Source organism: Prionailurus viverrinus, chromosome C1 (assembly GCF_022837055.1).
Source record: "Prionailurus viverrinus isolate Anna chromosome C1, UM_Priviv_1.0, whole genome shotgun sequence".
NCBI lineage: Eukaryota > Metazoa > Chordata > Mammalia > Carnivora > Felidae > Prionailurus > Prionailurus viverrinus.
The window spans coordinates 173,510,025-173,537,238 of NC_062568.1; the positions used below are offsets into that span (position 1 = coordinate 173,510,025).

The 27,214-nt window shown below is 35.0% G+C and overlaps 1 protein-coding gene across 1 annotated transcript in view; it reads right to left on the reverse strand.

The window, feature by feature from the left end:
- Nucleotides 1-12,973, reverse strand: part of CC1H1orf185 (chromosome C1 C1orf185 homolog) — a 39,930-nt gene extending 26,957 nt beyond the window's left edge. The window contains exons 1-2 of the mRNA XM_047871019.1: nucleotides 12,955-12,973; nucleotides 3,696-3,801 (exon numbers count right to left, since the gene is read on the reverse strand). Of these exons, the coding sequence (XP_047726975.1) occupies nucleotides 3,696-3,801; nucleotides 12,955-12,970 (122 nt within the window). The 5' untranslated portion in view covers nucleotides 12,971-12,973. The remainder of the gene's footprint in view (nucleotides 1-3,695; nucleotides 3,802-12,954) is intronic.
- Between the last annotated feature and the right edge of the window lie 14,241 nt (nucleotides 12,974-27,214).

A 27,214-nucleotide genomic window follows, 5' to 3' on the forward strand; every position in this document is an offset into this window, starting at 1 on the left:
TGAACCTCCCACAGCCTAGTGGGAGGGTGTAGTGGTGGCAGCCAAAGCGGGGGTGGGAGGTGCTTGGCAGCTGGGTGGGGCACATGTGATGTTAGCAAAATTTGCACTGAGCTACTGGTCCTAAGTTGGACCCTCCAACGTGTGGTGGCTGCAGGAGCACAGCATGTACAGGCAGTGGGTGGGTGCAGTGTGCATAGCATTAACAAAAGCTGCACTGGGTCCAGAGCTGAGACAGCAAGCTTGGAGTTGGTGAGTCCTCAGAAGAACTTGGGCAGGGCACAGTACTAGCAGGTTAGGTAGCAAGTGCTTGTGCAGCGCCACCCCTCCCAGATGGCTCTGTGTTTATGTTTGGGGGCAGGGGAGGAAAATGGCACCTGCCAACTCCTTTGTTCCCAGAGAAATCCCCCAATAAGCTCTGAAATCAGTAGAAACAGATCTCCCTCCCATTCTTCAAGCTGTTGCTTCTATGTTGCCTCTCCTCAGGCTGTTGTTGCTTTGAGGGCAGACACCCAGCTATCACTTGCCTTCTGACGTTGAAAACTCCAGGCTCCAAGTTGTGCTGGTTATACAATCTCACAGAATTCAGCCCTGTTGGTTTTCAAAGCCAGACTTATGGGGATTTGCTTTCCCTGTGTGGGCTTCCTGGTATTTTCCCCTCTCCATGACCACAGCTCTCTCCCTCCTGTGGGCAGCTCTTGACCACAGTTTCTGCATTTCCTAGTTTCTCTGATACAGCTTCTCCACATTTAGTTGGGGAGGTTGTTCTGCCAGCCTTTGGATCTCTTTCTGGTTTATTGACTTAGATATGACTGATATCTAGCTGTAAATATGGGATGGGGGTATGCTTAGGATCTTCCTACTCTGCCATCTTCCCAGCACCCTTGAAAAATTTTCTAATTTTGACTTCCTTGACAGTGTACCTTTCTGTTTTTCCAGTTAAATATTGATTCTTCTATTGTTTTGCTAGATTTCTTTAAAAAAATTTTTTTTCAATGTTTATTTATTTTTGGGACAGAGAGAGACAGAGCATGAATGGGGGAGGGGCAGAGAGAGAGGGAGACACAGAATCGGAAACGCCTCCAGGCTCTGAGCCATCAGCCCAGAGCCTGACGCGGGGCTCGAACTCCCGGACCGCGAGATCGTGACCTGGCTGAAGTCGGACGCTTAACCGACTGCGCCACCCAGGCGCCCCATTGTTTTGCTAGATTTCTAAATGTTGGTGGGCTGAAGGGCACAGTCCGAAGTTCTTCTCTTCCCTTCCAGCAATCACTCCCTGGTTAGTCTCACCCAGTTCTATAAACTTAGATACCCTCTATTAATTGATACCCTATATATTCAGGCTTGACTTCTCTCCTGAAGTTCCTACATGTATATCTGAGGATTTGACATTTCTAATGGATGTCCAATAGACTTTCAAACTTATATCCAAGATGTAATTCCTAGTTTATCACTATTCCCTCAGCCTGCTCCTCTTTCTAATCATCTTTTCATTTCAGTAAATGACATGATCAACTACTCAGTTCCTCATGGTAAAAACGTAGATGTTAGCATTAATTCTGTCATTTCACTTATCTTTCCTTACCTCATCCAACCTATCAGCAAGCCCTGCTAACTTTACCTGCAAAACACATCCCCAATCCAACCCCTTCTTTCCATATCCTTTACTTCCATATTAGTCCAAGACACTATCATCTCTGACCTGAACTATGAAATAGCCTCCTAAAGCTCTCTGCTTTCACTCTTGCTCAATTAAAATTTAGGCTTCACAGAGAAGTAAGAAAAATCTTTTAAAAATATGAATCAGAACTCTCATACATTGCTGGTTGGAGTAAGTACCCACTTTGGAAAACTCTTTAGCAATTTGCTATAAAGTTAACTATATAATCCAGCAATTCCACTCTTAGGTATTTACCCAAGAGAAGTGAAAACACATGTACAAAAATATTTATACAAGAATGTTCATAGCAGCCTTATTCCTAATAACTAAAAACTGGAAATGACCCAAATGTCCATTAACAGAATAAGTAAACTGAGGTATATTTATACACTGAAATACTACTCATTAGTAAAAAGAATGGAATACACATAAATACAACAACATGCATGAATCTCAAAAATATGTTAAATAAAAAAAAGTAGACATAAAAAGTCCATATGATTCTATGATTCTATTTGAATGAAATTCAAGACTAGACAAAATTAATCTATGGTAATAAAAATCAGGATAATGATTGCTTTTGGGTGGGATGTGGGGAGTGATGCCTGGAAAGGAGCATGAGGGAAATTTACAGGGTGATGGAAATTTGTATATTTTGACTGAGGCTGTGAATACATGGGAATATATTTGCTGAAATTCATCATCATACATTTAAAATCTATGTACTTTATTTTATGTAAATTATATCTAAAATTTTAAAGAGTGTTACAAAAATGTAAATCATCTATAGGTGGCATTATAGTGTCCTTAAAAGGGGGATGATATTACTGCTACCTCATGGGGTGGTTATGAAGTCTAAATGAGATCACATACAAAGCACTTAGAACAGTGCCTAGTATGTAGTAAGCACTCAGTGTTAGCCATTATTATGCTGATAATATTATTCCCTTGCTTAAAACCTTATGATGGCACAATAAATAAACTCAAACTCCATTTCTAGCCTATTTGATCTGGCCCTTATCTACATCTATTTGATCTGGCCCTTATCTACATCTTCAATCTCATCATTATTTCCCTCACTCAGTATAGTCTATTCACACTAGCCTTCTTTCCCTTTAGTGAACAATACCAAGAACATTACCATTGGGGTTTGTGTACTTTTATCCCTTCAGCTTAGAAAGCTCTCTGACAAAGTCTTCAAATGTCTGGCTCTTTCTTTTGACTCAGATCTCAGATTAAATACCACTCACTTGAAGAGACATTCCTTGACCGCTTTATTTTTCATTATCTGTCTCCTCCCAATGGCACTGCTAGTCTATGAAACAGGAATCCTGTCTGACTTGTTCACAGTTGTATCCTCAGTCCCTAGAACAATGGCAGGCACCCAATAAATATTTGTTAAAAGAATGAATAAGTGAAGATTTTCTAGTTTTCTGACCTGTGCAAGTGAACAGATAATATGCATTAATTTTCTGAAATAGGGAATATTGGAAGAGTATGTGCAAGAACATGTTAAAATTTACATTTTTAAGCATCAAACAAAGCAAATACTGAACTAAATATTCAAAACCACCAAATTTTAGGGTTTTCTGTCTCTGGAAAAAGACTATATTTAGACTATACCAGGGCATTCTGTCAGCTCTTATCTTAAATATCTCCTAAAGAAAGAGAGTTTTTCCATGTTGGTAATGTTTTTAACATTAGAAATGTTAAATGTTTCTAAATTAGAAATCAAAAAATTTTTTAGTGTCAAGCCTTATAATTTGAACCCATGTCTTCCAAAGAATAAAATATATCTCATTATTCCTTAAAATTTTAATGCATGAAGACTGCTATGATAGTACTTATATTATTATTCTAGTAGGACTTCTCTTTCCAGGCTATTTTAAACATGTAAAGATTTTCCTCCCCAATCAAAGGGTCTGTAACCAAACCTCAAATTATAGAATCTATACTATTATAGTTGTTTAATACCATTTGGAAAAGTATTTCATTGGATTTTTAAGGGGAAAGAAGTTAAATATTTAATAAACCTTACCTTCGTTTGCAAATCAGGAACCACAAAGCTGATGCCAAAGCAAAGAAACCAATTCCCAAAGTAACAGCACCAGCAGCCAGAAAATAGGTTAAGGGGTTTAAAAAACCTATACAAATAAATGATAAAAGATTATTTCATACATATATCTTCATTCTCCAGGTAAAATTATGTAACAAAGTATTTCAAAAGATATTACATAGTGTAGTATTAAGACATTAACCAGGAAGTTGGGAGACTTGAATTTTAGGGTCCTGTGCAATTCTAACAAATTTCAAGACTCTGAATTTGAGATTTACACAGGGCCTCATGATGATTGGGGTCAGGGCACATGTCTTTGACTCTGCTTGGATTTGATACCTAAATTTTGTTTGTTTTTGTACAGTCATCACCTCTTTTTTTCTTATCTAGCTTTCCCCTTTCCCAGTCCAGTTGTGAATCTTTTCTTATCTTTTCAGTATCATTCTTTGCAGTCCTCTAAATAAGACGCTTTTCATTTTAAAATTTGTATTATCTGGGGCACCTGGGTGGCTCAGTAGGTTGAGCACCCAACTCTTGGATTTGGCTCAGGTCATGATCCCAAGGTTGTGGGATTAAGCCCTGTGTCAGGCTCCATTCTGAGCATGGAGACTGCTTGAGATTCTTTCTCTCTCTCCCTCTGCCCCTCCCCCCTGCTCACACACACACACTCTCTCTCAAATAAAAAGATAAAATAAAATTTGTATTATCAATCACTACAAGAAAGTAGATGGGGGTAATAAAGAACAAATGTGAGAAACTTCAAATTATTTTAGAAATCTTTGTCTTATCTCCATTTTATCCTAGGAACAATAAAAGATGGTGTCCAAAAGTTAAATAAAAGCAATATAAAATAATAGCAATGTAAATCAATATATACAAAACAATATAAAATAATAATAATAAAATAACAAATAGGGTAAGGGGTTTAAAAAACCTGCACAAATAAATTATAAAAGATTATTTCATGCCTATATCTTCATTCTCCACGTAAAATTAAATGACATAGTATTTCAAAAGATAGTACACAGTGTAGTGTTAAGACATTAATCAGGAGGTCAGGAGACAAACTTGCAAGTTTATAATTGGAAAAGCCTATTGGAATTATATGGTATAACTCTTTCATTTTACAGATGATAAAATTGAGGTCCACGTGAGAGAAGGACCTGAACTGAGATTAGGCAGCAGATTAAAGCCAATCCTCTGTTTTTGTTTTTATTTTGTTTTTTTTCCTATTATCCCTACTACCAATCATCTTGATACTGGTATATATTGAAAAGAATTAAAACTAAAGAATACATGATGTAATTATAGTCAAGTTGGTCAAGTATTTATTAAGATTCTGGTATCTGATACCTAAAAATAAAGCAAGTTGTGGGAAACTTTCACAGAAAGCTGTATACAACACGAAGGGCCTTAAAATAATTTAAAAGTAAAGTTGACCCTTGAACTACATGAGGGTCAGGGGCACCAACTTCTGCATAGTCACAAATCCATATATAACTTTTGACTCCCTCAAAACTTAACTACTTACATATATAAATATATAAACAATAGCTTACTATTGACAGGAAGCCTTACCAATGTATAGTCAATTAACACATATTTTGTATGTTGTATGTATTACATACTGTAGTCTTACAATAAATAAGCTAGAGAAAAGAAAATAATAAGAAAATCATGAGGAGAAAATACACTGATAGTCCTATACTATATCAAAAATCATCAACTTATAAGTGGATCTGCACAGTTCAACCCATGTTGCTCAAAGGTTGACTGCATGTTACCTGGGAAAAAAGGCTTTAAAAATGTAAAACTATAGAATACAAACTGATGGTTACCAGAAGAGAGGTGAGTAGGGTGATGGGTTAAATAGGTGATGGGGATTAAGGAGTGCGCTTGTGATGAGCACTGGGTGTTGGATGAAAGTTTTGAATCACTAAATTATATGCCTGAAACTAATATTACACTGTATGTTAAATAACTGGAATTTAAATAAAAATTTTAAAAAGTAAAATAAAACTTATGAAGATCTTTATATGAGAACACATCATAAATTCCACTAAAAATATGACATGATAAAGACTTTGTTGTTCCCATACTTTTGTTATTTCCTAAGTAATTTCCAGTTTCCAAGATGGTGCCTCTCAAGTCTTAGTTTTCTTTGGGTTCAAAAAATGTCTAAATTTGGGAATTAATGGTACCAAAAAGTTATACCAAAAAGTGATACTTATAATACAAAAAAAAACCCCTTTTAAGTGCACATTAGGAAGTCACTTAAATATGTTATGATGATGCTACGTATAAAAAATATCATGTTCTTTAATTATTTAGTGCAGGGTTTCTCAACTTCAATACTAATTATCTTTTGGACCAGATAATGTGTTATAAGGATTGTCCTGTGCATTGTACTAAAGATGTCCCCAGGCAAATGTATTCTGGGGGCAAAACTGCCCCCAATTGAGAATCATTGGCACAGTGGTATGAGGAAATATCAGATAGCATTCAATGATAAAAGCAAGACAGATAAAATGCATATTTTTTAAAAATTGAAAAAGAAATAGTTGTACTCAAATATAAGATAAAGATTTCTAGAGGTGCCTGGCTGGCTCAGTTGGAAGAGCATGCAACTCTTTATTTCAGGGTCATGAATTTGAGCCCTATGAGGGGTGTAGCAATTACTTAAAGAAATAAAACTTTGAAAAAAAAGATAAAAATTTCTATAGACAAAAAAAAAAAGAAAGAAAGAAAAGCAACACAGAGACATAAGTAGAGGCTAAAACCACAAGCATGTGAAGCACTGAGATCTGGAAGCAAGAATTAGCTAGAAGAAACAGAGAAAATCATTGAGACAAGACCTAGATCAAACCATCCTTTGGTACTGTGAATGACCCTATAGTAACAAAATCTCTGTGGGAATGGAGTCCTGAACCACCAATAAAAGACCTAAGAAGGGGGTGCCTGGGTGGCTCAGTCGGTTAAGCTTCTGACTTTGGCTTAGGTCATGATCTGGCGATTCATGAGTTGGAGCTCACATTGGGCTCTGAGCTGACAGCATGGAACCTGGAGCCTGCTTCGGATTCTGTGTCTCCCTCTCTCTCTGCCCCTAACCCCTCGAGCGCGCTCGCTCCCTCTCTCTCAGAAATAAATAAACATTAAAAAAGTTTTTAAAAGACCAAGAAGGAATCTTGGAAAATGAAAAATTAAAAAATTTTGTGATAAAGTCTTCTTTGAACACAATTAATGAAATGAAAGATAAGACTGAGAAACTTGCCAAGTTACATAAAGAAACAAAAAATATAAAGAAATTATGAGACTTGGAAAAGATTAGGAGTGTATATTTAAAAGTAATATGGGTTCCAAAAAAAAAAAAAAAAAGAATAGAAGAGTAGCAGAGAAGAGGTATCTGGAGCAACAACCTAAGAAGGATTTTACTTTAAAATTTTTTTTAATTTATTGGTGTGTGTGTGTAGTTCCATACGTTTTGACAAATACAAAGAGTGTTTAATCACATCACCATAACCAAGTTACATGACACTTTCATCATCTCCCCAAATTTCCTCATACTGCCTCTTAGTGGTCAAGCACCAATTGCTGGCAACCATTGTTTATTTTCAATCCCCATTCTCTATCCTTATACTTTTGCCTTTTCCAGAATTTCATATAAATGGAATCATACAGCATGTGGCCTTTTGAGTCTGGCTTTTTTTCACTTAGCATAATGCATCTGAGATTCACCCACACTGCTGCATGTATCAATAGTTCATTTCTTTTTATTGCTGAGTAACATCCCATTTTACGGATGTACCAGGTTTGTTTATTCCCCAGCTGAGAGACAGTTGGTTGTTTCCAGTTTGGGGTTGTTAGATTAAAGCTACTATACATTTGCATAAAAGTGTTTGTTTGAACATAAGTTTTTATTTCAGTAGGGTCATGTAGCATGTATATATTTAAATGTATTGGGGTCCCTTGAGGGGCTCAGTCGGTTAAGTGTCCAACTTCCACTCAGGTCATGATCTCACAGTTTGTGAGTTTGAGCCCAGTGTCAGGTTCTATGCTGGGAGTCTGGAGGCTGCTTCAGATTCTGTCTCCCTCTCTCTGCCCCTACCCTGCTCACACTCTGTCTGCCAGTCTCTCTTTCTCAAAAATAACATTTTAAAAAATATATAAATCCATATATTTAAATGTATAAAAAACTGCCAAACTGCTGTCCAAAGTGTCGGTACCATCTTGCTTCTCCAACAGCATTATATGACAGTTCTACTTGCTCTGATTCATTGCCACCACTTGGTGTTAGTTTTATTTCAAGTATTCTAATAGATGTACAGTGGTATCTCCCTGTGGTTTTAATTTGCATTTCCTTAGTGAATAATGATGTTGAGCATCTTTGCACACATTTATTTGTCATCCATATATCTTCCTTAGTGAATAATTGACTCAAATCTTTGCTGATTTTTTACAATTCTTCAAGTCCTTGGTCAGATATGTGATTTGGAAATATTTTCTCCAAGTCTATGGCTTATCTTTTCAATTATTTTAAGAGTGTCTTTCTCAGAGAAAAACTTTTACATTTTGGTGATGTCTAATTTATTAACTTTTTGCTTGTGTGGCTTATACTATGGGTCCTATCTAAGAGCTCTTTGCCTAAGAGGCCACAAAGATTTTCTCCTATATTTTCCTATAAAGGAGTTATAGTTTTATGTTTTACATTTAATTTATTCTTCATTTTGAATTACTTTTTGCATAAAGTATATGTCAATTTCTTCCCCCCCCCCCTTTGGATATGTTTATTGAAAAGACTATCCTTTTTTCACTGAGTTGTCTTTGTACCATTGTCAAAAATCAAATAGCTATATTAGTGTCAATTTGCAGACTCTCTATTCTCTCCCCTTGATGTATGTTGTCTATCCTTTTGTCAATAACAACAACAATAGTAATATCTAATATTCATATAGTAAATACTACATGCCAGGCATTGTTCAATGTATTATATATTTAAATTCATTTAATTCTCACAAACAACTCTGAATTAAGTATAGTTATTTCTTCGTTTTATAGATGAGGAAGCAGATGAGGCACAATAAGGTTAAGGGACTTGCTTAAATGCACACAACCGCTAAGCGAGGGAACAATAGTAATTTAAAAATTGCTAAGGTCCTTTATTATCTAGATCAGGTGGAGAAGAGACATGGAATATCTTTCGATTTTGTCAGAAAAAAAAACCCAGTTAAGTATGGATGCTAATATTCTATACAGTGAGAAAGAAAAAACTACAACTATGCACAACAAAGTAGATAAATTTCATAAATAATGTTGGGCAAAAGAAGACCAACATAAAATTCAAACACAGTTATCTGAGGAGTTCAAGAATGCTGATAATATTCTGTTTCTTGAGCTGGGTGCTGGTCATATAGGTGTGTTCAGTGAAAATTCATCAAGGCTAACACTTATAACTTTGAATAGATATATAGGTATCATCATGAATAGAACTGAAAAACATAATGTTCAATGAAAAAGCAATTTCCATAAATTTGGATTCAATTATTCCAGTTATGTACTGATTCCATGTATGCACATTAAAAGAAAACATAAAATAATGCTATTTTTAAAGCACATTAATATAATAGAAGTATTAAAATACATTAAATTCATGATATTTACTGTTTCTGGAGAGGGAATGAGGGGAATGGGACTGTGGATGGAACATAGACTTTATCTGTAATGTTTTATTTCTTTAAAAAATGAAATATCTGAAGCTTATATGACCCAAAAAAATATGCATTGAGTAGATTACATGGGTGCTTGTCATCCCTTGTCCTTTTCCTTTTTCTTTTCACTTTCCTGGTGTGTGTGTGTGTGTGTATACTTATAATTAATTATATATTTATAATTATATATATATATAATACACATACATATATGTAGTCTCAATTTTGTAAAAAAAAAAAAAAAAAAAAAGGAAAACAATCAACATTGGTTATCCCTGGAGTAAGGGCTTATAGTTACAATTTTCCACTCTAGACCTGTGTGTGTATATTTTCTACCATGAGTATCTTAGAAAAATCAGGAAAAATAATTTGAAGCTTCCTATGTAATTCTTGACACCTATGTAATTCCTGATATTACACGTCTCCTTGTAGAACCTTCTCTATTGTTATCACTGTGATGATAGCCCAACTGTCAGAGGAGATAGTTAACTGTCTCCTCTTGCAGATCTCTGCCCTCTTCTTTACTCCACCCCCCCACCCCAAATCTCGATTAGGGAAGAAAATAGGTGTGATTGGTACACCATCATACTCCCTAATTTAAACAGGTCATTTATATCTCAGGGAAATCCCAATGAGGTATAAAGAATCCAAAAGTTTCCAAGCCACTTTACCAAGAGAAAGACACATTACCTATTTGTTAATACCTTCAACAAGTCACACTTTCTCTCTAAATCCATCCGTAAAACAAAAAGACTGGACTCTGTGATCGTTAAGATCTCTTTCTCACTTTAAAGTTTTAATCAATATATATTTTAAAGAAACATTATATACAAACATAGTATTTTTACTTTCTTGATTCTGCTCTTAAGTATCCTGTCTAAAGTAAGGAATCCTCACTTTAAGCAGTTACTGTATCGCATCACCTTGTTTGTCTTTAATAATAACTATTATAAATAATTTTCTTTACTTACTGGTTTATCGTCTATTGTCTCTCTTCCTCTACCAGAAGATAAGTCTTTCTTACTATGGTATTCTTAGAGTTTAGAATAATGACTGGTTACTCAGAAATGCTTGAATATTCAATGAATGAATGAAAGTCACCGTGCTAAATGCTAGTATTACAAAAATGGATAAAATAAGTATGTTGTTTAGTAGGAAGACCATACATGTGAAAAGGAGTATTTGCAATTAAAAACTATCTAGGTATTGTAATAGAAGAAATAAGTACAAAATGTGGATGCAGGTAGATTTATAAAAAGGTAGGGTAAATTTTAAAAAGCTCCGTAGTTTAGTTAAACATTACTTGAGAACTTTCTATTGCCAAACCTTTGCCAAGAATTGGTGATTCAAAGATAAATAACACATGATAATGGAGTTTATAATCTGGAAAAGACAAGACGTTTAAATGGGTATGTTCATTAAAATATTCCAAGTGCTATGATAATGACGTTTTGGCAGTGCTAAGACAACAGAAGCAGTTTGACCAAGTGCAGAAACTGTTCTAGAGATAACACCTGAGCTGAATCTTACAGAACAAGTAAGAGATAGCTAGGCAAGAACATTAAGTCTTAAATCAGGTTATGATTCTTCTATCTTAAAATAAATAAAACTCTCTCCCAGCAGACCCTCCACCATACAATTGATCCTTTCCTTACCATTTGCAGCCTAAACTCTTAAAATGAGAATTTCTACTTCTTCACATCTATTTCCAAGGCATTAATAACTCCATTAACACAAAAAACCAAAAGGCCACTAGTGGCCATTTTCTCTCTTTTGCCTTGGCATCAGTAAAGTAAATCCACTTGGTTTTCCTCCCCTTTATGTGTCTAAACCTTTATTGCCTTATAGGTCTCTCTTCTTTATCCCATCTATCCTTTAACATATCTATCTATATCTAAATACATCTAAATATATTGATGTAAAGGATATATCTTTATATATCTATAAATCTGCATATATAGGTATATATATGTATATCCTTTAGCTGCATATATATATGTGCATATATATATATATATATATATATATATCCTTTAATGTATCTATTTAGATTTAGATTCTGTCTTGAGGTATTTAAGGGATATAGATAGATATAGATGTTACCTATATATACTTATATCTATATCTTTTCCCAAAACTACTAGGTATTTTTACCAGGAGTGTTTTCAGATTACTTTTTGCAATCATTCCAGAACTAAAAATCCTGTTTTATTTTTTGAGTTATTCCCAAATTACCTGTTTATTATACTCTTTTAGGGTTTTGCCAGCTTTCAGTCTCTTTTGAACACCATTTATATGTAGAATACTGTTTCATACACCAAGTGAGGGATAAAAAGTCATTTAAATAAGAATGAATCCTTGCCCTGAAATTTTAAAAATCTATAATAAGATATAAGCAAGGCTCATATGCAACCAGTATAAAAAACTGACCATACTGACTTTTTTAGTTGGTGTCTGCTCTGAGTGGTTAGAAAACTAACCAGACCTGTCTGTGAATATGGAAAAATTACTCATTTTGCTGATTGGCTTTTAATGTTCTTATCTGAAAAATGGGAGTCATACTATCTATCTCACATGATTAGAATTAGAAGTAAATGAGATAATGTTGCAAGGAATTAATAACATAAAAAACAGGAAGACATCTCAAGCTTCACATGCATACACCAGGCCATGAAGCAAGACTCAACAAGTTTTATAGAATCATTATTACATATACCACATTCTCTGAAAATAATGCAATTAATTTTGAAATTAATAACCTAATATATACCCTGAGAAAAGCTCCCATACTTCTGGAACTTAAAATCACACTGTAAATAACTCATGCATTAAAAAAGAAATCAGTGGAAGTTTGAAAATGAATACAAATAACCAATAATGATATGTACAAATACTTGTAGCAACAAAGCTAGAACCAAATTCAAGGGAAATGTATGGCCCTAAATGCATATATTAGAAAAGAAAGCTGAAAAATAATGAGCTTATTCCTCAAATTACAAGTTGAAAAAGACCAGCAAAATAAGCCCAAATAACATAGAGGAAGGAAATAATTAAAGAACAAAAATTAATGAAATAAAAATTAAGATTTTTGGTAAAGATTAATAAGATTGATGAATCTCTAGCTAGATTAATAACCAAATAAAAAGGCATACGTAAACAATATTTAAAATGAAGAAAGAACATAATTATAAGTATAGCTGAGATTAAAATAAGAAAATACTTTCAACAAATTATTTTTAAATTTATAAAAATTATATATACCTAAAAGTGACTTACAAAAAGTGACTCAAGAAGTAATAGAAAACCTAAATGAACATGTATCCATTAAACCGAATCAGCAGTTACAAAATTTCCCCCAAAGAAAACAGCAGGCCCCAATAACTTTACAATTTCTACTGTATACCCATGATTCAAGTATTTCTTATCTTATACAAGCTCTTCCAGAAAATAGAAAGAGATTGCTGGCTGTTTGTCCAAATACATTTTCCTTTTCTTCCCAGGCAAAAAGCTAGACTATGTGTCCTAGCTTCCCATACCATTAGGTGAAGCCATATGATGGAGTTCTAACCAATGGAATTTGAATGGAAGTGATGTCATAAAAACCTCTCAAGCACCTTTCTCCATGCTCCTTCTCCTTTTAGGCTTGACTGGGATGGAGATTATCCCCAGGGAACTTTGGAGCCATGTGTTACCATGGATCTAATTAACATTTATAGGACACTCAACACAAATAAAATCAAAACACAACATATCAGGATTTGGGGGATGCCATGAAAAAAGAACTTAGGGAAAAATTTACACCAAAAAACGGCAATATTAAACAAAAGTGTGAAAAAACTTAAAAACTAAAGTAGAATTGATTAAGTCTAATGTGAACAGAAGAAAAAATATTAAAAACTAAAATGAAAACCAATGAAATAGAAAACAGAAAACAATACAGATGGTAACCCAAAATCAAAAGCTAGTAATAGATATGCAAAAGAGAGAGGGAGAGAGAGAAGGAGGGGGAGAGAGAGAGAAAGGAATCCAAGCATATCACTAAAGAAAGCCAACAAAACATGGAAGATAGCAAGAGAAGAAAAGATAAAGGAAATGTATAGAAACAATCATAAAACAAAAAACAAAATGGCAATAAATATATATCTACCAAAAATTTAAATGGTCCAATCAAAAGACATAGGGTGAAAGAGTGTATAAAAAAAAAACAAGACCCATCTACAGGCTGCGTACAAGACTCATTTCAGACAGGAAGACACCTGAAAATTGAAAGTGAGGGGGTGGAGAAACAGTCATCATGCAAATGGGTGTCAAAAGAAAGCCAGAGTAGCAATACTTATATTGGACAAAATAGACCTTAAAACAAAGAATATAACAAGAGACAAAGAAAGACACTATATAATAATAAATGGAACAACCCAACAAGAAGATATAACAATTATAAATATTTACCCATCCAACATGAAAACACCCAAATACATAAAAACAGTTAATAACAAACATAAAGGAAATAATTTATAGTAATACAGTAATGGTAGGGGGCTTTAATACCCCACTTACATAGATGGACAGATTATCCAACAGAAAATAAACAAGGAAACAGTGGCTTTGAATGACACACTAGACCAGATAGATTTAACAGATATTTTCAGAACATTCCATCCTACAGCAACAGAATACACATGAACTTTTCAAGTTCACATGGAACATTCTCCAGAATAGATCACTTATTCAGACACAAAACGTCTCAAAATTCAAAAAATCAAAGTTATACCATGCATCTTTTCTGACCACAATGCTATGAAACCAAAAATCAACCACAAGAAAAATCTGGAAAGACCACGAATACATGGATGTTAAATAACATGCTACTAACTAATGAATGGGCCAACCACAAAATAAAAGAAGAAATAAAAAGTTACATGGAAACAAATGAAAGTGAAAACACAACAATCCAAAATCTTTGGGATGCAGCAAAAGCAGTTCTAAGAGGGAAGTTTAGAGCAACACAGGTCTACCTCAAGAGGAAAGAAAAATATCAAATAAACAACCTAACCTTATACCTAAAGGAGCTAGAAAAAGAAGAACAAACAAAACCCAAACACAGCAAAAGGAAAGACATAATATTAGAGCAAAAATAAATGATATAGTAACTAAAACATCAATAGAAAAGATCAATGAAATCAATAACTGGCTCTTTGAGAAGATCAACAAAATCAATAAACCTTTAGCCAGACTCATAAAAGAGAGAGAGAGAGAGAGAGAGAGAGAGAGGGAAGGAAAGAACTCAAATAAACAAAATCACTAATGAAAGAGGAGAAATAACAACCAAAACCACAGAAAGACAAACAATTGTAACAGAATATTATGAAAACCTGTATGCCAACAAATTGAACTTAGATGAAATGGATAAATTCCTAGAAACATATAACCTACCAAAACTAAAATATGAAGAAACAGAAAATTTGAACAGATCAATGAAATTAAATCAGTAATCAAAAAATTCCCAAAAGATAAAGGTCCAGGATCAGACAGCTTCACAGGTGAATTCTACCAAACATTTAAAGAGGAGCTAATACCTATTCTCAAACTATTCCAAAAAATAAAAGAGGAAGGAAAACTTACAAATTCTTTCTATGAGACCAGCATTATCCTGATACCAAAACCAGAAAAAGACATCCCAAAAAAAGGAAAAAAGAGAGAGAGAGTGGACTACAGGCTAATATCTCTGACATAAATGAAAAAAATATCAACAAAATAAGCAAACTGAATCCAATAATGCATTAAAAAAATCATTCTGTGGAATGATCAAGTGGAATTCATTCTGGAGATGCAAGGATGGTTCAATATTGACAAAACAATGTGATATGTCACATGAATAAGAGAAAGGATAAAAACATAGGGTCATTTCTTTTTTTTTAAGTTTTTATTTATATTTATTTTATTTATATTAGTTAACATACAGTGTAAAATTAGTTTCAGGTGTAAATTATAGTGATTCAGCACTTCCATACAACACACGACCTCATCACAACAAATTCACTCCTTAATCTCCATCACCCATTTAAACGATCCCTCCACCCACCCTCCATTCTGGTAACCATCACTTTGTTCTTTATGGCTACACTCTTTTTCTTGGTTTGCCGCTCTTTCTCTCTCTTTCTTTTTTCCCTTTGCTCATTTGCTTTGTTCCTTAAATTCCACATATATGTGAAATCATATTGTATTTGTCTTCCTCTAATTGCCTTATTTCACTTAGTATAATACTCTCTAGCTCCATCCATGTTGTCGCAAATGGCAAGATTTCATTCTTTTTTATGACTAAGTATTATTCCATTACACACACACACACACACACACACACACACACACACCACATCTTCTGTATCCATTCATTAGTTTATGGGCACTTGGGCTCTTTCCATAATTTGGCTATTGTAGATAATGCTGCTATAAATATCGAGGTGCATGTATACTTTTGAACACATTTAATGTAATCCCTATCAAAATACCAGTAGCATTTTTCACATGGCTAGAATAAACAGTCCTAAATTTGTATGGAGCCACAGAAGATCTCAAATAGCCAAAGCATTTTTGAAAAAGAAAAACAAAGCTGGGATGCATGGGTGGCTCATTCCGTTAAGTGTCCAACTCTTGGTTTCGACTCAAGTCATGGTCTCATGGTTTGTGAGATCAAGCCCAGTGTCAGACTCCATGCTGACAGCATAGGGCATGCTTGGGATTCTCTCTCTTCCTCTCTGTCTCTCTCTGTCCCTACATACATGCTCTCTCTGTCCCTCAAAATAAATAAATAAATTTTAAAAAATAATTAAAGCTGGAGGCATCACAATTCTGGACTTCCAGTTATATTATAAAGCTATAGTGATGAAAACAGTATGGTACTGGCATAAAAACAGGCACATGGATCAATAGAACAGACTGGAAAACCCAGAAATAAGTTCACAACTTTATGGTCAATTAATCTTCAACAAAGAAGGAATGAGTATACAGTGGGTTAAAGACAGTCTTTTAAAAAAATAATGTTGGGGAAACTAGATAGCCACTTGCAAAAGAATGAAACTAGACCACTTTCTTTCACCATACACAAAAATAAATTCAAAATGGATTAAAGACCCAAATGTGAGACCTGAAACCATAAAATTTCTAGGAGAGAGAACAGGCAGCAATCTCTCTGACATTGGCCATAGCAACATTTTTCTATATATGTCTCCTGAGGCAAGGGAAATAGAAGCAAAAATAAACTATTGGGATTATACAAAAATAAAAAAACTTTTTCTTTTTATTGCAAAGGAAGCAATCAACAAAACTAAAAAGCAACCTACTGAATAGAAGATATTTGCAAGTGATAAAGGGTAAGTATCTAAAGTATATAACGTACTTATACAACTCAACACCTCAAACCCAAATAACCTGATTAAAAATGGGCAGAAGACATGAACAGACATTTCTTCAAAGAAGGCACCCAGATAGCCAAGAGATACATGAAAAGATCCTCAACACCACTCATCAGGGAAATGAAATATCACCTCACACTTGTCATAATGGCTAAAATCAAAAACACAAGAAACAACAAGTGTTTGTGAGGATGTGGAGAAAAAGGAACCCTCTTGCACTGTTGGTGGGAATGCAAACTGGTGCAACCACTGTGGAAAACAGTGTGGCAGTTCCTCAAAAAGGTAAAAATAGAACTACCCTATGATCCAGTAATTGCACTACTGGGTATTTACTCCTAAAAGACAAAAACACTAATTCAGAGGGATATGTCATCCCTATGTTTATTGCAACATTATTTACAGTAGCCGAACTATGGAAACAGCCCATGTTTTCATCAATAGATGCATGGATGAAGAAGATTTGATATACCAATAGACACATGAAAAAATGCTCAACGTCACTCATCATCAGGGAAATGCATCTGATGCATCTGATTCTAACAGGTGTGATTCTAACAGGGAAATGCATCTGATGCATCAGATGTATCTGATTCTAACAGTTTTGATAATCAAAACTATAATGAGATACCACCTCACACCTGTTAGAATGGCTAAAATCAAGAAGACAAGAAATGAATGCTGGCAAGCATGTGGAGAAAAAGGGACCCTTGTGCACTGTTGGTGGGAATGTCTCACCCATCAACTCACCCACCCACCCACTCACCCACCCACTAACTCACCCACCCACTCTCTCTCAACAATAAATAAACATTAAAAAAAACTTTTGCTCTTCGAAAGACACTACTCAGAAAATGAAAAGGCAAGTCACAGACTGGGAGAAAATATTAATAAAGCACATGTCTGATTAAGGACTTGCATCCAGAATATATGCAGAGCTCTCAGACTCACCAATAAGAAAACAAACTGCCCAAATAAAAGTGAGCAAATGATATGAACAGATCCTTCACCAAACAAGACAAACAAATGGCAAATAAGCATATGAAAAGATTCTCCACATCATTATGCATTAGAGAAAGACAAATTAAAATCATATTGAAAAACCACTTCACATCCATTAGGAAGGCTAAAATGAGATTAAACATACCAAAGATTGGCAAGAATGGGGAAGAACTGGAATTCTTTTACTATGCTGGTGGGAATGTACAATGTTACAATCACTTTGGAAATAGTTTGATAGTTTCATGAAACATTAAATATATACCCACCATGTGATTCAGCCATTCTATTCCTATGTATTTATCCAATAAAAAAGAAAATATATGTCTATAAAATTTTTATAGCAGCTTATCTGGTTTTTTTAATGTTTATTTATTTATCCTGAGAGAGCATGAGCAGGGCAGGGGCAGGGAGAGAGGTAAAGAGAGAATCCCAAGCAGGCTCTGCACCATCAGCACAGAGCCTGATGCAGGGCTCAATCCCACCAACAATGAGATCATGACCTGAGCTGAAATCAAGAGTCAGACGCTTAACCCACTGAACCACCCAGGTACTCTTACAGCAGCTTATTTGTAATAGTCAACAACTGGGTGGTAGGCAGAGTTCTAAGATCGCCCTCAGACTCCCAGCCTCTAGTATACATACACCTTTTCCCAGTTATTCATGAAGCACTAATCTACATACTACTATAAATGGATTTTTCAGGTGTTATTAAGGCCCCAAAGTAATTGAGTTTAAGATAGAGAGATGATCTGAGTGGGCCAGGCATAATCACATGAGGCCTTTAAATCTGGGTCTAGAGGTCCTCAAAAAGTTCAAAATAGAAGTGCCCTGCCATCCAGCAATTGCACTACTAGGTATTTATCCAAAGGATAAAAAAAAATGGATTCAAAGGGGCACATGAACCCTGATGTTTATAGCAGCATTATCAACAATAGCCAAACTACAGAAAAAGTCCAAATATCCACTGACTGATGAATAAAGAAAAATGTGGTGTATATATCTATACACATACATATATGTATATATATATACATATATATATATACACACACACATATATATGTATGTGTATATATATATAATGGAATGTTACTCAGCCCTCAAAAGAATGAAATCTTGCCATTTGCAATGATGTGGATGGAGCTAGAATGTATTATACTAAGTGAAATAAGTCACTCAGAGAAAGACAAATACCATATGATTTCACCCATGTGTGGAATTTAAGAAACAAAACAGATGGGGCACCTGGGTGGCTGAGTTGGTTAAGAGTCTGACTTCAGCTCAGGTCATGATCTCATGGTTTGTGAATTCGAGCCCCACGTTAGGCTCTGCGCTGGTGCTGCAGAACCTGCTTGGGATTCTCTCCCCCCACGCCTTTCTCTCTCTGCCCCTTCACCACTTGCACTCTCTCTCTCTCAAAATAAATAACCTTAAAAAAAAGAAACAAAACAGATGAACATAGGGGAAAGAAAAGAGAGAGAGAGAGAGAGAGAGGGAAACCATAAACAACTCTTAAGTATAAAGAACAAATTGAGGGTTGGGGTGCCTGGGTGGCTGAGTCTGACTCTTGGTTTCAACTCAGATCATGATCTCACAGTTTGTGAGTTCTAGACCCGAGTCAGGCTCCTCACTGACAGGGCAGAACCTGCTCAGGATTTTTCTCTCCTTCTCTCTCTCTGCCCCTCCCCAGCTTGCTCTCTCTCTCTCTCCCTCTCAAAAAATAAATAAAAAAACAGAATATTAAAAAAAAACAGAACAAACTGAGTGCTGCTGAACAGGAGGTGGGTGCGGGGATGGGGTAAATGGGTGATGGGTATTAAGGAGGGCACTTGTTGCGATGAGCACTGGGTGTTAAATGTTAATGATGAATCACTAAATCCTACTTCTGAAACCAATACTACACTATATGTCAACTAACTAGAATTTAAATAAAAACTTGAAACATGAAAACAAACAAAATAAATAAATGAATAAATAAATAATAAATGCTTGAAACATGAGAAAAATCTGGGCCTAGAGGTCAGACACTGGGAAAGTCAGAGATTTGAAGCTTCAGGGGGATTTGTATATGGTAAGTTCTCTATTATTAGCTTGAAGATAGAGGGAGCCATTTGGCAAGGAATGAGGGTATCCTCTAGCAGCTGAGAGAAGCCCAGCAAGAAAATAAGAACCTCAGCCCTACAACTACAAGGAACAAAATTCATTTAACAACCTGAATGAACTCGGAAGCAGATTTTTCCCTCCAGAACCACCAAGAAGGAATACAGCCTGGTTGATGCCTTGACTTCAAGCCTTATAATACCAGAAGCAGAGAAATCTGGCCATACTGTACCTAGACTTCTGTTCTACATAACTAAAAACCAACACATGGGTGTTATTCTATGTAGCTACTACAAAAGATTGTAATTTGTTAATCAGCAAGAGAAAACTACTACAAACTGGAAAGAACTCAAGTGCCCATCAACAGATAAACAGATAAACAAATTGTAGTCTATTCATACTCTTCGCAATAAAGAGAAATAAACTATTGCCATACACAACAATAGGGATAAATTTTAAAATAATTCTGCTGAGTGAAAGAAGCCAAAAAATATAGACTATATATAATATGATCTCATTTATATAAAACTCTAGAATATGCAAACTAATCTACAGTGACAGAAAGCAAACTAATGGTTGCTTAGAGATGAGAGACAGGGAAGGATGGGAAGGAGGAATTACAAAAGGGTATACAAAACCTTTTGGGGAATGGGGTGCCTGGAGCTCAGTTGGTTGAACTTCTGACTTCAGCTCAGGCCATGATCTTGCAGTCCGTGGGTTCTAGCCCCACATCAGACTCTGTGCTGACAGCTCAGAGCCTGGAGCATACTTCAGATTCTGTGTCTCCCTCTCTCTCTGACCTTACCCTGCTCATGCTCTCGCTCTCTCTCTCTCTCTCTCTCTCTCAAAAATAAATAAACATTAAAAAAAAACCTTTTGGGGGTAATAAATAATACATTATCTTGAGTATGGTGATGTATATGTGTGCGCATGTCAAAACTTTGTTCAAAATGTCATAAATATGTATTCAATTATTCTTCAATAAAGCAGTTTTTCAAAGTAAAAAATTTTAAATTATAATATTTTATTTTTTTTTTAATTTTTTTCAACGTTTATTTATTTTTGGGACAGAGAGATACAGAGCATGAATGGGGGAGGGGCAGAGAGAGAGGGAGACACAGAATCAGAAACAGGCTCCAGGCTCTGAGCCATCATCAGCCCAGAGCCCAACGCGGGGCTCGAACTCCCGGACCGCGAGATCGTGACCTGGCTGAAGTCGGACGCTTAACCGACTGCGCCACCCAGGCGCCCCTAAATTATAATATTTTAAAAGAAGACATGGAAAAGAAAAATTTGAACACAATGAAAATGAAATTAAACACTATATATTAAAAAATAAATAAATTATATAAAAGAGTCTGGGAGATTTTTTTTTTTGTTTTCAGAATCGTTTAAATCTTGCAATGAAAGATGGATCTGAAACCTTGCTAAAGTAATTTTGGTTGATCCTCATTATTTGTGGATTCCATATTTGTGAATTCATTTACTCAGTGAAATGTATTTGTAACCTCAAAATCAATACTCACAGTGCTTTTATAGTTATTTACAGACATATGTATGGGCAGAGTGGTAAAAAATTTTAGTCAATGTACATGTTTTTTTTCTTTTTTTCTTTTTTTTAACTTTCTTTTTTATTTTTAAAAATTTACATCCAAATTAGTTAGCATATAGTGCAACAATGATTTCAGGAGTAGATTCCTTAGTGCCCCTTACCCATTTAGCCCATCTTCCCTCCCACAACCCTTGCAGGAACCCTCAGTTTGTTCTCCATATTTATGAGTCTCTTCTGTTTTGTCCCCCTCCCCATTTTTATATTATTTTTGTTTCCCTTCCCTTATGTTCATCTGTTTTGTCTCTTAAAGTCCTCATAGGAGTGAAGTCATATGATTTTTGTCTTTCTCTGACTAATTTCACTTAACATAATACCTTCCAGTTCCAGCCACGTAGTTGCAAATGGCAAGATTTCATTCTTTTTGATTGCCGAGTAATACTCCATTATATATATATATATATATATATATATATATATATATATACACACACACCAAATCTTCTTTATCCATTCATTCATCGATGGACATTTGGGCTCTTTCCATACTTTAGCTATTGTTTAGTGCTGCTATAAACATAGGGGTGCATGTGTCCCTTCGAAACAGCACACCTGTATCCCGTGGATAATGCCTAGTAGTGCAATTTCTGGTCGTAGGGTAGTTCTATTTTGAGTTTTTGAGGAACATCCATACTGTTTTCCAGAGTGGCTGCACCAGCTTGCATTCCCATCCATGTACATGTTTTTAGCTGAGGTCAAACAAGGCAACATTCTGTCTTCTTATTGTAGATCTCATACTGTAGACAATTATCCTTTTCTAAGTTTTTAAAAAAATGTTTTATTTATTTTTGAAAAAAAGAGTGCCAGTCGGGAGGGACAGAGAGACAGGGACAGAAGATCTGAAGTGGGCTATGTGTTGAGAGTAGCAAGCCCAAAGTGGGACTCGAATTCACCAACCAAAAGATCATGACCTGAGCCAAAGTGGGACACTCAACCAACTGGGCCACCCAGGTGCCCCAATAATTATCCTTTTTGTGATCTATTTAGTGTAATGGTTTTTGAAGCTTTGTACTTTTTGTTGGTGATTTCACTGTTTAAAATGGCCCCCAAACATACTGTAAAACACCATCTAGTGTTCATAAGTGCAAGAAGGCTGTGATGTGCCTTACAGAGAAAAAGTGTGTGGTAGACAAGCTTCACTCAGCTTTGAGTTATAGTGCTGCTGTCAACTGAGTTCAATGTTAATGAATCAACTAACTATACCATATAAAGTGTCTTTACATAAAAGCACACATAAAACAAAACTATATTGACTGGTTAACAAAAATGTTGTAATGAGAAGTTGCAGGGACCTAACCCTATATTTTTCCTTAAGAGCAATAGTTGAGTATTTGTTAATTCAGCGTTCAGAGCAACTTTATAGAACATAACTACCATTAATAATATATATTTTCATTCTCAACGATAAATAAAAATAATGGAGGTTCTACAATCAAATAGCTTATGTGAGTAGTCAGAGGCTTTAGAAACAATTATTTCTCTCATGACTTCTGCTTCACCTATTTGTTATTGAAGTAAATTAAATCAATGAATTATGTAGATTTTTAGTTGTTTATTCTCCACTGAAGATATTCTGATCTTTCTCAATTTTGCTCAGCTTTTCAACTCCATTTACCACTATCCTCAATTTCAGATGACCTCTGTCCATTTGATATTTTAAATCTCACTTCCAGTCAGAATGGCTCACTTCCAATCAGAATGCCTGTCTCTTTTTTTAATGTTCATTTATTTATTTATTTATTTAGAGAGAGAGAGATAGTGCATGCAGGGAAGGGACAGAGAGAGAGAGAGAGAGGGAGAGAGAGAGAATCCCAAGCAGGCTCCACACCACTAGCACAGAGCCCAACACAGGGCTTAATCACATGAACCGTGAGATCATGACCTGAGGTAAGAGACGCTTAACCAACTGAGCCACCCAGGTGCCCCTGAGATGCCAATTCTTAAGCTCCTTTCCTTTTTCTTTAAGGAGCTCCCATTGCTTGGAAATCATCTCTTCCACTAGATTGTAAACTCTTTTAGAGCTAGGTGCAGAATGTCCTTACTTCACTCCCTATTTGCTGTACTCAAGGAAAAATAATAAAACCCCACAAGAATCAGAAAGAAGCAACTGGGCATGGCACCTGCAAAGGCAAAGTTAACAGAACAAGGCTTTAAAACATATTTTAAGGTCAGTAGAGACAGATGCTCTTTTACCATAAAAATATCTAAAAATTATGCTAGTAAGAATATAAATATGATTGCTTTCCCCTGGTATACATGTCCTGCATAATCCTCTCTCCTTGAATGCAGAAAAGAAAGATCTTTATGGGATATTTTTTCAAAAGTAGAAGGAAGGTCCAAGAGAAGCAATGCTGCTCCAGATACATACTTTGTGGAAGGGAAGCTGGATTTAGGGATACCATGCTCAACTTTTCATTTTTCACATGTATATTCTGTGTGATTTGAATTTTATCGTTGTAAAACTGGAGCACAGAACTAATTGAACCTTATTTGGGCTTCCTTATATGTTCAATCAGAAGAAAGGGGAGCATTTTCATTCCCTTTTCCAATCAGTGTAAGGCACCTTTAGAGTAGGTGACAGGGAAAAAAAGAAAATCTCTCCTGTAACTCATCTGGCCTGCTAAACAGAACTACTTAATCTTCCATTCTGTCAAATGTACACGGGTGAGGAGGGGATTGTCAGCTTATTTGTGGTGGGAACTATATTATGCTTAGTGTAATGAAAGAGAAATGGTCATAAGCATTTCAAAATTTTTTCAAATATTTTTTCAAGAGAGAAATAATTTGTTGCTAGAAAGAAGTCTTGTTACAACTTCACTACAATATACCCTTAAACTCTGTGTAACCTCTTATTTAAAGAGGTCCCAGTTGGGGCACCTAGGTGGCTCAGTCAGTTGAGCATCTAACTTTTGGTTTTGGCTCAGGTCATGATCCCAGGGTCATGGGAGGAAGCCCCCACGCTCACTGCCGAGCCCACCTGGGATTCTCTCTTTCTCTCCCTCTGTCCCTCTCCCCAACTTGCATCTTTCTCTCTAAAATAAAAAAATAATTTAAAAAATAATAAAGAGGTCCCTATTATGTGCAGTACCATCACACATAAAATTGACAGAAGTTTTGGGGATAGAGGAAAAGTACTATGATCCTTCATTTCTCACTCAAGATATGTATGGAAGTCTAAGGTGTCCATATTCCTTATGACAATTCTTTTATATTACTGCCAGAGAAATTGTGTCTTCAGAAACTTTTCTCTAACAACCTGGGGTATATTTCAATGCAATGACATAAGCCTAAATAATGAAAATTGTAGAACTGCTTAACTGTCAAAAGTATAGCCTATGAAATTTCTGAACAAATACATAGCCTATAGACTACTTGTTCAAACCTTAGAATATTAATAAATAACATAATAAAATACTAACAACATCATGATCTAAAGCTTACCAACAGTTATTGTGACAGTTTCATCATCTGTGGAGCACTTCTTCCTTTTACTTAAGGTGCTCGAAGGAGCATGCTTATAAAAGCTCAATTGTGGGGCACCTGGGTGGCTCAGTTGGTTAAATGTCAGACTCTTGGTTTTGGCTCAGGTCATGATCTCACGGTTCATGAGTTTGAGCCCCACTTCAGGTTTTACGCTGACAGCATGGAGCCTGCTTGGGATTCTCTCTCTCTCCCTCTCTCTCTGCCCCTCCCCTGCCTGCTTTCTTTGTCTCTCACAAAGTAAATAAATAAACTTAAAAAAATTTTTCGAGTATGTAAAATTCATTCCATTCATTAAAGAGTATATAAAATTACTAGTTTTCTCATCTTGTTTATCTGGTATGACTCTTTGGCTTTCAAGTTTTGAATCCATCAGAATAAAACTTTACATTTGTGAAAAATATTCCTGTGCTTCCCTCTGATGCTTCATTTCTGTAGTTAAAAAAAAGGAAGATATTTATAAGAAGACTATAGTTTTTCTAGCTTTTAATAATATATTCAATTTGTTAGGAGACTGTCATGAATTTTCCAATAAATGTAGTGGTTACTTCTTTTTGATATATTTGAATTATTTGACTATGATTTATAACTCAAATGTGATGATGACTATAGATCACATTTCTATATTTATATTTTGCTTCGTCTTCAAAATACTTTTTACTTTAGATACGTGTCTCTTTTGTGATTCATTTCTGCCACTTACTAATTTAAATACATCATATACAACTTTTGATTCTTTTGTGACATCTTCCATTTGGCCTTAGAAACTTATTATTTTGAAAATCTGAGTGAAATTTTGTCAAGATGTTCTGAAAGATCATATTTAACGTTTATTTTATTTTTGGGACAGAGAGAGACAGAGCATGAACGGGGTAGGGGCAAAGAGAGAGGGAGACACAGAATCGGAAACAGGCTCCAGGCTCTGAGCCATCAGCCCAGAGCCCGACGCGGGGCTCGAACTCACGGACCACGAGATCGTGACCTGGCTGAAGTCGGACGCTTAACCGACTGCGCCACCCAGGCGCCCCTGAAAGATCATATTTAAATATCATACTTTTTGCAATTTAAATGAACATAGGAATTTCAGCTTTTCTTGAATAAATTCTAAAGCTGCTGTTCTATTTTTGTTTTTTTAAATAAATTCAATAACTATCCTAAATCTGTTATTCACTATATCCCAAAACTTTCTTGAGTTACCTTTTGAATGCTTATTCTATTACAGTCAAACATACATTTTCTGTACTTGGTGACTCTTTTGAACTTTGGTTGATTTTTGTTTTATAGAGGTTAGGAAGGATCAAGGACTTTTACTTTCCCTTTTGAGCAAATTTTGGTAAATGATTTTTCTGAGAACACTTGCCAAGTGTTTCTACCATTTACTAAACTACTTAAAAATTATAATCCTCCATGACATGCTTTAAATAAAACACTGTGGTTCTTTTTTTCCTTTATTTTTCTGTTTAACACATAAACATTTAAAAAATGCATTGATTTAAACAAACCATATGGTTTCTATGTTCTGAAACTCTGATAAATTAACTTTGAGTTAAGAGATGTTAGCAATGTACTAAAAACATAATATCTGTTTCAATTTTAGTTTGAAATGATTGTTTTTGTCACCCGGAAGTGCATTGGTTAAATTGAATACTGAGAAGCTTACTAAGTCTTTTTTATTCCCATGTGTTCTGCTCAATGCATGTACCAATCATGTGTCAGATCATATTGTTAAGATTTATGAAATTATGTCAAATTAGTATTCTTTTCAATTGCCTTCTTTCTTAAAGTTATTTAAAATTCCTTATAATATGTAACCTTATACCTTTGTGTTTCTACAAACTTACAATATTGTTTTTGCTGTTTAAGTAGAGCTGAGTTTCTTTTTTCTTGTTTATCTTTTTAAAATAGATGTTTTTATGATTTCACTAATATGCTTTTTGTTTACTTTATAAAATGATTCTTAAAATATTTCCAGATAAAAGGTTTTGCAAATTCTTGCCTTTATTTAAAATCATTTTTCCCCAACACTTTAATAAATTAAATTCTTTGAAATGTGGCCTGCTCTGAATTAAAGGTGGTAGTTGCCTAATATAAGTAGTTTTGTTCAGCACTAATATTGATTCTCTTTTATTTGATCTGAAAAGCATAATAAAATATAATCACAACATAATAAAGTAGATGTTTTAAATCACTTTGTTA